Source organism: Nymphalis io, chromosome 24 (genome assembly GCF_905147045.1).
Source record: "Nymphalis io chromosome 24, ilAglIoxx1.1, whole genome shotgun sequence".
Classification (NCBI taxonomy): domain Eukaryota; kingdom Metazoa; phylum Arthropoda; class Insecta; order Lepidoptera; family Nymphalidae; genus Nymphalis; species Nymphalis io.
Window position 1 is genome coordinate 5716610 of NC_065911.1, and position 14367 is coordinate 5730976.

The window sequence follows — 14367 nt, forward strand, 5'->3', positions numbered from 1 at the left end:
ATAATAATAATAATATATTTCCATACAACTTATAAGAATACCTATCAATTACCATAATTTTTCATAATAACTTTAATATGTACTGCCATAGAAAAAATATTTTATATCTCTATTATTATAATGTATATAATAAATATTATACATACCCATGATCATATACCTAGCTAGATACCCTATCATGAATATTGCTAATGTGTTTTACTTATGCGTTCATATTTTCTCTCGCAGAGAACACGGGCCCTTGTAAGTATGTCGCATAGATAATGTCTGCACCTACATTTTTAATATTATCTGTTCACACCTTAGATAATTCATCTGTGTTTATATTCTATTAACTATTCTGTTTATAGATTTAGAATAAAAAAAATATTCTAAAGCTCAGTATAATATTTTTTTTTAACCTAAACTACATTAGTATAAAAAAATTGGAATATTTCTTTTATATATTGTAGTAAAGAAAGTAATTTTGAATAGAAATTTTACAGATAAAAAAAAAATTAAAGATGTTACAGATAGTGAATTTTACAGATAAAAATAATTAATCTATTCAATTTTGAAATTTTCTAATTTTTTTTTTTTAATTACTTTTTTATCAGTTTCGATTAATTTAATTCAAATATTTACTCAAAACAAAAACTTTACTTTCTTCTATGTAGTTTAAAATATAATTACGAAAAAAAAAAAATATTGTTATTTAACAATTAAATATAACTATATTATTTTCGACACCCACTCCGCATGTAGATTGCATCGAGAAAAACCGAATAGAAACCAAGTAGTTACCCTTTGTCAGTATTGAAATTACGTCATAAACAAAATATATATTACTATAAGATTTATATGTCCTGCATGGAAATGAACTATACCTCCTTATTGTATATTTTTTGTTACCTATACAGTAACAGTCTGTTAATGTCCCACTGCTGGGCTAAGGCCTCCTCTCCCTTTTTGAGGAGAAGGTTCAGAGCTTATTCCACCACGCTGCTCTAATGCGGTTTGGTAGAATACACATGTGACATAATTTCAATGAAATTAGACACATGCAGGTTTCCTCACGATGTTTTCCTTCACCGTCAAGCACGAGATGAATTATAATCACAAATTAAGCACATGAAAATTCAGTGGTGCTTGCCCGGGTTTGAACCCACGATTTCCCTGGCGACTTTAATCGGCGGAGACCTTTCGCTGCCGAGCGTGATAAATGCCATGCTTGGTAGCGAAAGGTGCTGGATGGAGATGGTCTCCTTCTGCGAAAATGTCATGTCGCAGAAGGAGGCCGCGGAGCGGGAGCGCGAGGAGAGTGCCTCCGCTGATCCGCTTCGTCGAAGAAGACCGAGGAGAAGACGCCGACGCTATGCGCATCTTCTCCTCCCGCCGTGAGTGTCGCCGGGGCCAGGGGGTCTCTGTACCCCGAGTACCCCCTAGTATTTGGAGGCCCGCAGAAGCGGGCCAACCGTCGGGACGGCACGGTAGTATGCGCAAGTGATCCCGTGACGTCCCCCGACAAGATGGAGTGGGTACCGCTGGTTTTTAGTGGGTATTCCGGCGCCTTCAGCGCCGGCGAGTCCCACATACCCCCCCACCTCATGTGGGGGAAAAACATAAATGTGTTTTTTTTTCCAGCGAGAAAAAAAAAAAAAAAAAAAAGGGTTTGAACCCACGATCATCGGTTAAGATTCAAGCGTTCTAACCACTGGGCCATCTCGGCTTTTTTTATGTGATCATGTATTGAAAAATATGAAACGAAATAGTAAATATATTCCAAATACAACCTTAATTTACAACTTATTTAGATTTAAAAAAAAAAACGTTCGAATATTATAATGTATATACTAATAATAATAATAATATTTTATTTATTTCTTCAAAAAAAGTTTACAAATTGACATATAACATTTAAATATCTACTAAATAATGTGAAGACTCGCTTGCAATAGATAAGCGTTTCTACAAGACACTATATATATATATATATATATATATATATATATATATATATATATATATATATATATAAGCTAATAATGGAATAATAATAAGCTGTATATATATATATATATATATATATATATATATATATATATACAGCTTATTATTATTCCTTCCTTCTTAAGTCCACGCGAGCTGGTTCTCGATGTCACCGCCTAACTGTGACATCAATTCCATCGCGCACAAAGAAATTTGGCAACTCATTTCTTTGTCGCACTACCAAAAAATGGAATTCCTTACCAGCTCACGTGTTCCCCTCCTCTTACAACCCGGGTTCCTTCAAACGAGGCGTGAAGAGGCATCTTGCGGGCCGGCAAGGCGGGGACGGCTAGTACAGAACATTCTTCCCGAATGTACTGGCCGTCGTCGCGTTTGGACTCTACTACCACTTACCATCAGGTGGAGTAGAGTAATTTGCCATCCCGGGGCATATAAAAAAAAATTATTATAATAAGCTGTTCTACAAGACAGTAGAACAGCTTATTTATAATAAGCTGTTATACAAAACAGTTTATCTCTGATTTACACTTGATACACCTCAAAGATGTATAAGCAATAATTTATGTAAATACACAATATGTTTGTATACAAATAATAACGAACGTACATACGTTATCTTAACACACGAAGGTCAATATTATGCTACAGATTATGTAAGCCGGAGATAGCAGTGATGTTGTGTCAGGTTCGTAGAAAACTTGTGACTCAGTTACCGCGCAACCTTCGGTGTAGTTACATCGTATTTATATAGTATATATACGTGTGAAATAAGTCCTTATTTATATATATATTTAAATACGTAAATCGTTTATCCGGTGATATAAATATGTTACGTTTTGGAATTAAGTGAAATGTTCTTTAAAAAGTGCAGGAAATGTCGACGGAAATGTAATGTTTTTTTTTTTTTTTAGTTTCTTTTCGTTTTGCTGTTCTATGACTCATTTATTTCGCATTGTAGTTAATAATTGCATACAATTACACTTGTATAGTATGTCTTCGTTGATGTACTTTAATTGATATTTTCCGTGTTTCTATATTAATTATACAATTGAATTTCAATTCTAAATTAAAAAAAAACTTTTATTTATTTTTCATATTAAAAGTAATTTTAATCTATTCAATTTTTGAATTGTCTAATTTTTTAAATTATTTTTTTATCAGTTTCGATTAATTTAATTCAAATATTTATTCAAAACAAAAACTACTTTCTTCTATGTAGTTTTACAGAAATATAATTAAATAAAACGGTATTATTTTCGATTCTTAATCTATATATCATTTTTAATTTATGCTCATTTTCCATTCTCTAATTTTATCTGTGATCATCAATTCCATCCAAATGTGTGCTTATCATTCGTCTCATTCTTGCACGCCAGCCCCACAACACGCGGAACTGAGAGGTAAATAAGATTTGGATTATTTTATTTATTTATTAATATTTTCTTATATGCTATTGATATTATAGAACCTCTTTATAGTGTGGCGATATAAATGTTTTTATTTTACTAAATAGTTTAACTATTACGATTTCAAAACATTGGGGTTGGGATTCCAAGTTGGAAAAAAATAGTCGGGAGAGGGGGGGGGGGGGGGGTTTCTGTCAATAAATTCTCAATAGAGTTAGAAAGTTGATAGTCTTGGCGTTCCTGTTTCTGATCTCTTAGAAGATATCAGATTATCTATCTCTCTTATCGACCTATTGGACGATGAGAGAGAAGAATAGAGAGTATACTTTGTCTTTCTCGCGCAACTTATAATTTTTATTCATCGAGTTTAATATATTTGAACATGAATTTAATTAAGTATTAAAAATATTATATCACCATACTAATTATAACTTGTCTATACAAATATTTTATATATGTATAAGCTAATGTCTTTTATTTTCTTTTTGGATTATATTATTTATGCAGTATATAATGCTCGACCTTCACGTTTCACAATGCTTGAGGCATCTTGTGCGTTTCGTATGTATTGTGTAGTCCAAGCATATGTGTGTACACTATTAATAATAATAATAATACTACATTTTTAATAATTGTTTATATATGACTTCTCAATGAATAAGAACAATTTTATATTAAAAAACAACTATTTCAACTACAAACATTCTTTATTAAGTATACAATGATGTTTGAATGCAAATAATTAAATATTGAGTCATACGAGACCTTAAATTAAAGTCTAATTATGTTTTTAAGTTTGCAATTTAAACAAACAAATACAAAAATATCCGATATAATATTATTTGTAATTTTTTGGCGTTGGATGCATTTGATCCATATATTAATTCAACAGGCATGACAATAAAATAGCGAATATTTTATTATAAATATTTTTTGTTGTTCTTTCTATGAAACGGTAGGATGCTTAGGATAACAACCATTAATATTAATGATCGTTTCTACATGTTCTCGGTGAATCGTGTTCGTATCCTGTCATTAGAGGAAGGAAATAAAAAGTTAATCTTCTTCAAGTATTCACACTATCGAGTGTTTAGTGCCAGAATAATTTCACATATTAATTATCGGTAAACAAATTCAGTACAAAATACTGAACCGCTGCCCGTTTAATCGAGTGTGATGGCATCAATAGTCCGTAAGATGGCAATTCGCGTATTGAGCTCCTACAACTCGCAGCGAACGCGTCGTCGGAAGGCTCGCGCGCGTCGGAGGCGGGCGAGGGCCGCGGCTCCACGCTGCCGCGCGCCGCCACCGCCGGCGCCGCGTCGCCCGCGCACAAGTACTCGCCCGACGCCTCGCCCTCCTCCTCCGTCACCAGCGAGGGCGCGCCGTGAGTACCCGTCGAGGGAGGGGGTACTCCCCACCTGTATACTACCGCACACTTACTGAGAAAACTCGATTTTTTTTTATTTATTTTTTTTATAATATCCTGGGACATTTTTCACGCACGGCCATCTGATCCCAAATTGAGCTTGTACAGAGCTTGTGCTATGGAAACCAGACAACTGATATACTACATATACTACTTTTCCTTTGTAAATACGTACTCATATAGAAAATTACACTCAGACTCGGGACAAACGGACATGTTCATGCACACAAATGTCTGTCCTGGGTGGGAATCGAACCGACGACCTTCGGCGTGAAAAGGCAAGTATCTACCGACCACGCCAACCGGCTCGTCAAATTTAATAAAACGAATTCGAGAAGTATAAAGCTATTTATATAAAAGATTAATAAAATTATTTTATAGTAATTAAAACTATGCAATGATAATAAATTATTGACGTAGGTATCCGACGCAACCGGGGTCGAATATGTCGGAAGCTACCTTCAGTATGAAGCCAATACTAAACGAGCTCCGGGAACGGCGGGAGGACTACGAGCGGTTAGCGGAAAAAATTGATTCGATAAAGGTGCGTTACTTACTGTAGTTCTCTATCTGCTTCAAAATACAAACATTTATTTTAGTATTTATTAAACATTTTTTCGTTTTCAGAATCTGTCGCAGGACGTGTCCTTCTTGTCAGCTGCGCTACAAGAGGAACGCTTCAAGACGGAGCGACTGGAGGAACAAATCAATGATCTCACTGAACTGCACCAAAATGAGGTAAAATATAAGTCTGTACATTATAGCTAGGAAAATCCGCACATGAAGTATTTAAAGAAGTAATTGTTATCGATTCTGATAATAATAAATACTATATTGTATACAAAACATACGGAAACACAAAACAAAAAAGTCAAGTCTATTAATATATTCATATGTTTATAGGGCATATAATAAAAAAATAAATTAACATAGTTAACTCGAAATTATTTATTTTCAGGTAGAAAATTTAAAACAAGCACTCACGGATGTTGAGGAGAAAGTACAGTACCAGAGCGAAGAGCGAATACGAGACATACACGAGGCGCTCGATCTGTGTCAAACTAAAGTGAGTTTGTTTTTACGCGATACAAACTAAAAGAATAATAAAGAAACAATAGTGATCATTGGGTTCATATCGATATTTTGATGGCGATAGCGGTGTAAGGAATGATCAATATTTCTTACATCGCCAGTGTCCATGAGCTGAGGTGACCACTTAACATCAGATGGCACAAAACATAAAAAATGTAGTGAAATAACAAAGTCGATATGTCCCTCGCAGATCAGCAAGCTGGAGCAGTGGGCGGCGGGCGGCGGCGGCGCGGGCGGCGCGGGGGGCGCGGGCGGGGAGGCGGGCGGCGCGGCCGCGCTGCCGCCGCGCCTGCTGCTCGTCAAGCTGCTCAACGTGGCCATCACGCTGCTGCAGCTGGCGCTGCTGCTGGTGGCCACCGTGGCCGGCGTCGCCATGCCCTTCCTGCGCACCAGGTACTCACATGGTCTTTACAAATCCGGATAATCACCGCTGATTTTTTAATACCGACACTCGTGTTTATAATCAATTGCGTGCTTGTCGATGAAGTAAAACTTCGAAGAACTGCCATGCGAATATCGAGCTCATATAAAAAACTAAAAACCTTTCACTGCAAAGGAGATCCCTCTTAAGAATGATCGATATGATTGGAGAGATGATAACTTTCCATCGTAAAGTAGCAGACGCATCAAAATTATGTATTATATAAATGATTAAAAATATTTCAGGGTGCGAGTCCTTACAACAAGTTTAGCCGTAATGGTCGGCGTTATGGTCTTAAAACAGTGGCCCGAAGTCACTCAGCTCTCGGAGCACCTGGTCCGACGCCTCAAGGAATACCTTCTAGACAAGCACCACGACAGGTAATGCACACCATAACTAATGTTACGCTTAGGGGAAAGAAATTGTTTGTTTGGACGGTTATAGTACGAGGTTAATTTGGCCTTTACGTTCTGGCAACAATTGCGTTTTGTTCGGGCGATTATACATATATGTTGGCAACACTGGTTATTGTATTATGTTACTTACCGTGGACATGGTCAATGGAACATTTTAACGCTTTTTAATCTGACTGGGTTTGGACTGGATGCGATTTAATATTGCTGTCTTACAAAATTTACCGGAATTACTAAGCGATAGTTTTGTTATCTTCTAAGATATAAATGTCAGGCAGGCAGTAGAAATTTTTACTTGAGATTATTTATCTATATCTGTTATAGTCTACCTGTTTGATAGTATCTGTACCAATAACCATTTGTAGTGTACCGTATGATATTTTATCAACGAATGGTAATTTGACGTTCTTTATGATTAATCTATTCATTCACAACAATTATAACAGAAAAGTGCCTATATAAAGAATGATAAATACTACAAAAAAAAGATATTTAATAAAAGTACGCAACATTGTTCCCTTATCCCAGTACAGACCCAATCATCACAAAATGAAAGCAGTATTTTCATGATATAGTGAGAAAAAAAAACTTATTTCATTAGTAGACAAAAATAGTTGAATCAGCATTCATTCTCTACCCGCTGCTGGGTGAGTGTAGATGTATTTTCTTCTCCTTAACGGGTTGCTGGTTGCCCGAAAATATTATCAATTTAATTCTAATATCAATCATTCAATTTTTTTTTTCTAAAACATTATAACTCAAGTTCTACTATAACATATTTAATATTTCGAATATTGCTAGAAAATTTATATTAATTACATAAAATTTTTGGACCAAAACAATTTACTATTCATGAAGATATTGCCTTTATTTCGCTATATCATGCTTATAAAGATTATTTTTAGGGCGTTAATAAATGTGTGCATTAAAATAATTACTACTGCTCAATGTTTCATTTCACCCCAACTCACTCTTATATAATTAATAAAATCGCATACCTACTAACATGTATTATTGCAATAAACGTTGGATGGTATTCAAAAATTTTAGGTATTTTGTTACTCGGTCTTAAAAAATAATGAAATTTTATTCCGCCACGCTTATTCATTATGGGTAAGTGAGATATTGATTTTTGTCTAGATAACTTTGCAGCAGCTTTGGGCGACCTCTCGAATTCAATAGATTAATCTTAAAAAAAAATTGACACTTAAAAAATCAAAAATAACTTGAAATAAATAATGTAATATAAAAACTTTTCATTAAATTGGAATTTTGTATCTTAAATTATTTTTATTGCATTCTTTTGTAAATTATAACTGTAACTAAATTATTCTAATAATACTTTTATATTAATAAAAACTTTTTGAATACCATCTGTTAGATAAATAACTTATATTTTAACGTTAAATTTATAAAAAATAAGTTTATGTATATGAAACACGCTTTGTTATGTACAATTATGATGTACAATATATGTATAGCTATCATATCAGGTGGAATATGTAATTTATTATATAAAGATGTTTATGTAATTAAAAGTAACTCACCATCGATTTATTTTGTTAATGTAAATGGACGCAATTGCAATAACAATATTTATTATTTATATTTATTTTTCAAATCATTCGAACTCATTTTGGTTATGGTAACATTATTTGAGATACATATATATATTTTTAATTTTAAAAAATTTCTTTCTTATGTTTTGTCGAATTAGTAGATATTTGGCTCAAATTTAATCCTATCTTATTACAGAATTAGTTCAGGAATCAAACAGCAAAAAATACGTCTAATTTTTCAAGATATCCTACCCTAAAAAATTTGGTGTACATGTAAAAAACTCGAAATTTTATCACACTTTTTCTAAACGTTTTCAAAAATGGCCCTTTTTTGTTCTATTTTTTAATTTTGTTTTTGTTTTTTAATTCAGGTATGAATGCAAGTCGTTGTGTGGTTGATATTGAATCGGCGTTTTTTCGGAGATATTGCAATTTTGTCCTGATTCGTTATTGTATAAAATATGATGGTTTTGATTTTATGAAACTTAATGCTTAAATATGTATAATTAATCTTTTACGTGAGACAAGATAAATAAGTTTTGTTTAATGTATATGTGATTATATTGGAGATAAAATAAAAAAAAAACTCCATTACAAACGCAACATACATTTTTTTTTATTTATTTAAGATATATGTGATGAAAATAAATATACTGACTGTGATTTTATTTTTAATTCTAATGTATTATGTTTTTATAGTGTTTGTGTAATACAATAGTATTTTTTGTTAGAATAAAAAAAAAACAGAAATATTCTTATTTATCTTGTTTCATAAATGAATCTTTACAATTAGGAAGTTGCCTTACAGACATATTTTATAATGGATGGAAAATAACGGTATAAACTTAGTTTTATTATTAAAAAAAATTCTTATAATGTCTTTCATATACAATTTTATGAAACTTACTCCTTGTACCTATTATTAGTTTAAAATTAATGTTGCAATTGCAACTTTTAAAAATTTATGAACAATGCTTAGAACGGGCTGGATCCCCAAAATAATTAGTGTTTTATTTTAACGTGGATTTTCAGTTTTTCGCTGATTTTATGAAATTATTAAAAATAAATGGTGATTATAAATTATCGCACATTTTGAATTTAAGAAATGTAACAATTATTATTTTTTAATCGATGCCAATGGCAGATAGACCGTATACCTTAGCGCACTGCCTAACATCTATAAAAAAATATGTAATGTGTCTTTCATTCTAAAAGTGTGATATATCCTATTTTAAAAATTAAAAATGTCCAACTTTTAAAATTAGCGAAATTTTAATAACGATTCTTACTCATAGTTGTTTAGCGTTTTTTTATTAAATAACTTACCTCAGTGTAAAGGCTGATCGAAAAAAGTTAGTTAAAATAAACTCGAATCGATTAAAAATAGCGAAATGTGACAAGTAAATAAGGTGATGGAGTTTCTTTTATTTGCAATTATGTAATTTTTTGTATTATATAATGTAATTATTGCTCGGTTGCCATCGCGTTAGCGTTTTTAGCTGTTTATAATTATTGTAAAAAAATATTTTTTCAATGAAAAATAGTTTTAGTGAAGCGAGTGAATTGGTAATGAAATTAATATTTATTTAATTTAAATTCAATATTGGTATTTGTAATAGGAAAATTAGAATTTTTATTATTCGGTCCTTATTAAAAACAAGGAATTATTTAATTGAAATTGTTAAATTAGAAATCGATATGGTTCCTTTTATATAATGATTTAAGTTATGTTTGTAACGACGGCTTTTATCGATGTTGAATGAATCAGTGAAAATTCTAGTTATTACTGCGTTGAGAAAAAAAACGATTTTAAGAAGTGACGAGTCTAATGATTTCACATATTTTGTTATTACAACGAGCCCCCCCCCCATCCGTCTGTGCTTCGTCGGAAATAAATATATTATTAAATTTTGATCGTTTTATAGTAAAATATTTCGTACATAATATTTTTATACGTTAATGAAATGTATAGTTTAGCAAAATACGCTATGAAATCATTACTCTAGCTTTGATATTCAAACTACTATTTAGAAAAATCTTTTCTAATTATATTAATATTTGTAAACATTCCAAATTATTAACTGATCGAATAGTTTAATCGGATTAACCTACATTATTCTAGAACTAGACTTAATACCCGGTTTCTACCCTCCACTTTCTTAATGTAAAAATGTTATCTCTGGTTTCGTTAATCTGTATATTGTGTAAATATGTTTTTTTTTACTCTGTGCTGTAGTCGTTGCGTCTATACTTTTATTTCACGTATGATACCGCTGTAAACGATAGACAAAAATGTTTGTCAATGCTGTAAAAATAATTTGTAAAGAAGCAAGCAATATGTTAAAAATGTGTGTATTTTATTTTTCACAGAGATTTTTGTTGCGAATGAACAATGTCACTATTCTTGTTTCATTTGTTATCAGTATGTATTTAGTATTGGTATGTAAACAATTTCATTTTCTGTTGCCGGCTACGGATTGAATTAAATCATCACAAATTTATTCAAATCTGTCTCTTATTTATACTCCTTTAAAATAATAAAGAAATAATTGTATAACTTGAGCCTAGATATTTTCTTTTTTTTTTTTAATTATAATATGAAAAGATAGTGAAGAGGTGCACAACAGTGGGACACACCAGGTTAATAATAAATTAATAATAAGTCATCACTCGCAATAATAGCCAGATGTGTTTTTATTCAGTTGAATAAACATTTGAATCGAAATGACCATACATATTTACAACCTGGCAATAAAATTAATGAGCCACAAAATTTGATATAAAAATGGTTTTAACAACTCTTTTAACAGCAAGCAAAAAGCTAAATCTATACCCTTTTTTTCTTTGTTATAACTTAGGATCGTGTTCGGTTTGAGTTTAGAACAGGCACTACATCTAGAAGACATTTATTTATCGTCGACAATGCACAATCATTTCTTCTGTCCTCCATTTGAGTACATCGAGATGGAATATCAGGGGACATGAATAAGACTATCTGGTGCTCTAGGCCTGGAAGTCTGACCTGGAACACTTCTATGCTGACTTCTCTAACAAAACAAGTTAACTATACTTGCTTAGAGTAGACGTGTTGTCATTTGCATATTTACTACGGGTAAATAATTCGAAATTTAGTTAATTAACACATCCATAGTCTTTTGTTGATTTATATCAAAACAAGTGGAAAGTTTGTCACATTTCTGAAGAAATAAGATGAATAGGTGAATTTAGTTGGATTTAAACAAAGGTAAAGTAGGTGACGTTGAAATGTCCGTGTGTGTGCTTCTTTTAAACAAAAGAACTTATTCTATTCATTGCCACCACTCGCTAATGACCGTAATCGTCAGTTTATTATTTTTGATCTATTGCTCATATACTAGTTTTGCCTAGTGGTATTAGTGCTTGCTTTATGTTACTCCTCATTGAACGAATTTGGCACGAGTTCGATCCCCAGGCTGCTTGGTCAAATTTATAAATTTGTTCTCTGAGATTTACAATGAAATTTGCATGTTGTAAATCTACCACAAAGGGTGCCACCGAGAAATTAACTTGTACGAATTGTAGTCAATGTTATCACTATCAATGTATAAATCCGTCTAAAAAAAATAAAGACACCGATCTAACTAAAGATTTTAATTTAAAATGGATTTACCTACAATGTTCACTATCTCAACCGAAACCATCCAAGAATGATAATACACCAGTACGTGGTAGCTCGAGCTCATTGAAAAGTACTCATTATAACGAGAATGCTACCTTGCGAAGGGGAGCTTCATCTTCGGTACTGCACTTTCAAAACCAGATAGAGGATCCACTTTGTGTCTGAAGTTTCTAGTATTAAGGATGAATTTAGAACGTCAATTGTGCCACTACAAATAGAAATAAAATTTTTGAGAGATGAAGTCTCTGGTTTATAAGAGTATATGGAATTTACTAACGCTAAATTTTGATGATTTTAGCAACAGAATCGATACATGTGAGACAGACTTAAAACGACTCTCTAGTCTTATTATCTCTAGAGATTGGAAGTCTAAAGATTTCGTTAGATTCTATTGTTACCGAAAATAACACCCGTGAGCAATGGGCCCGCAGATTTACCATTGAAATTTATGGTGTTCCTGAAAAAAAATGAAATTCTTTTTTCAATTTTGGAAGAAATATCTAATAAAGCCGAGATTAAACTTGGTATTAATAAGGACATAAACTTCACAACCAGGGTGGCTTCAAAAGATAAAGAAAATTAAAAGACTAAGCCTATTATTCTTATATTCCTGTACCACTGGAAAAAAGATGATTTTCTTGCCCAAGCTTAAGCTTAAATGTCACGATATTGGATTTAACTCTAATTATAATCAGATATATTTAAACGACCATCTAACCAGTGCCAATAAAGAATTGTTAAGAAGTGCAAAAAAACTACCAAAGAAAAAAGCTACCAATATGTTTGGGTAAAAAATTGTTGTATAATGGCTCGTCGCAATGACTCTAGTTTTGTCATACACATTATGACAAGACTAGAGTCTATATCTAGTAATTTAAAAAAAATAAGTAGTTACTATTGTATTTCTTGCTTACCTTTTTGTTCGAACCTGATGTACGGCAGGAATAGTTATTTGTTTAATATTATATTTATTATATGAATGGATTGTGGTCATAGATTCATCATTTTATTATTTTCTTACTCTATTTTATAATCTATTAGTAGCTATCTGTATTTAATTTTTATTTGCTTTCGTTATATCTCTCATTGTCTATTTATGTGTTCGATGATTATTATTATATCTAGACAAGTTTGCGGGAGCAAGACAGACTTTTTAAAAAAAGATATAATATTTGAATTTCAAAATATTTAATAATAATTAAGTGACACGACTGAACAGAGGTTTATGCTCTAGTCGAATGTTCTTTCCTTTTTTACAAATCGTTTCCCAAGACATATGATCCCAAAGTATGGAATGACACAATGACTTACATTCCGCTGATTAAGCATTTACTTCTATTGTCTTCATGCTTTGAGCTAACATAACTCCTCCCCCTTCGAAGTTCGAAACCATCAGAGACATCTGGATTCTGAAGGTTTCGATCCTTACTTAAAAAATTATCTTTTAACCTTTTTAAAATTAAACACATAACAAATAATATTAAGTATAAAATTAGGGTACCTTTTTTTTCACGCAGTGGAAACCTTCAGAAAGGTAACCCAGCTCCCATGGGGGGAACTGGTTATAGCCGTAATGGTTTAAACTCTGTACCTGGATTAGAAGTTATCTTTTTAGGTACACCGTAATAAGAAAAGTATTTAATTAACGCGCGAACTACTTCTGGGGTGGATCTGCTACTGACTTCTATTGCTTGACCAAGTTTACTAAAGGCGTCTATTAATGTTAAATAATACTTTCCTTCAAAGTCTTGTAATTTAATTTAAAACTATGAATATTTCCTGAGACGGGGCATCTTGTGTTTGGGTTAATTGAAGTACGGGGTTAATAGGTCTCCTATCATATTTCATTTTACGACAGAGTTCACATGCGCTTATTAAAGCCGTAATGGTTTCCTGCATATTATGCCAATAAATAATTTCGTTTAATCCTACTCATCGTTCAAGTTCAAGTTTTTCCCTCATGATATTTTATTACTATTGCTTTTTGTTAAGCCTTCTTTAATGTCTACAGTGTCTTTTTAATTAAGGAAATTTTTGTTTTAGCAAAATCTCTCCTATGATCTGAATGTTCGAAATATATAAAGTATTTAATTTTGAGGCGGATATATTCTGTAAGAAATTGTTTTATTAGTTATTATAGTATATAGTTATTTCATGGTAAGAAAACTTCAATTATTTTCTGTTTTGGTCTTGATAAGTCTTTAACTTGAATTTCGTTTTTAAGCCATGAAAACACTAATATTTGATTGGGCTTAGTATCGATAGCTTCATGTAAAATTGGAATACCAGAAGTATCACATTCTACATTTGAAAGTCTCAGTAGTAGAGCTAGAATGTGAAGTGTTTCGGTTTTGCGGTTCGATTTCAGCTAAATCTTCAGAACAAACTGATATGGTCGCC

The 14367-nt window shown here is 32.1% G+C and overlaps 1 protein-coding gene across 5 annotated transcripts in view; it reads left to right on the plus strand.

Moving 5' to 3' along the window:
• The window catches only part of LOC126777871 (transmembrane and coiled-coil domains protein 2), a 47419-nt gene extending 36603 nt beyond the window's left edge, over positions 1 to 10816 (plus strand). The window contains exons 10-18 of one of the 5 annotated variants that reach the window (XM_050501124.1): positions 229 to 243; positions 3366 to 3389; positions 4629 to 4782; positions 5245 to 5368; positions 5452 to 5562; positions 5783 to 5890; positions 6107 to 6309; positions 6583 to 6717; positions 8681 to 10816. In XM_050501124.1, coding sequence (XP_050357081.1) covers positions 229 to 243; positions 3366 to 3389; positions 4629 to 4782; positions 5245 to 5368; positions 5452 to 5562; positions 5783 to 5890; positions 6107 to 6309; positions 6583 to 6717; positions 8681 to 8708 — 902 coding nt within the window. In that variant the 3' untranslated portion in view covers positions 8709 to 10816. The remainder of the gene's footprint in view (positions 1 to 228; positions 244 to 3365; positions 3390 to 4628; positions 4783 to 5244; positions 5369 to 5451; positions 5563 to 5782; positions 5891 to 6106; positions 6310 to 6582; positions 6718 to 8680) is intronic. The other 4 variants (XM_050501125.1, XM_050501127.1, XM_050501126.1 and 1 more) reach the window with 4 other exon arrangements.
• Positions 10817 to 14367: the final 3551 nt, after the last annotated feature.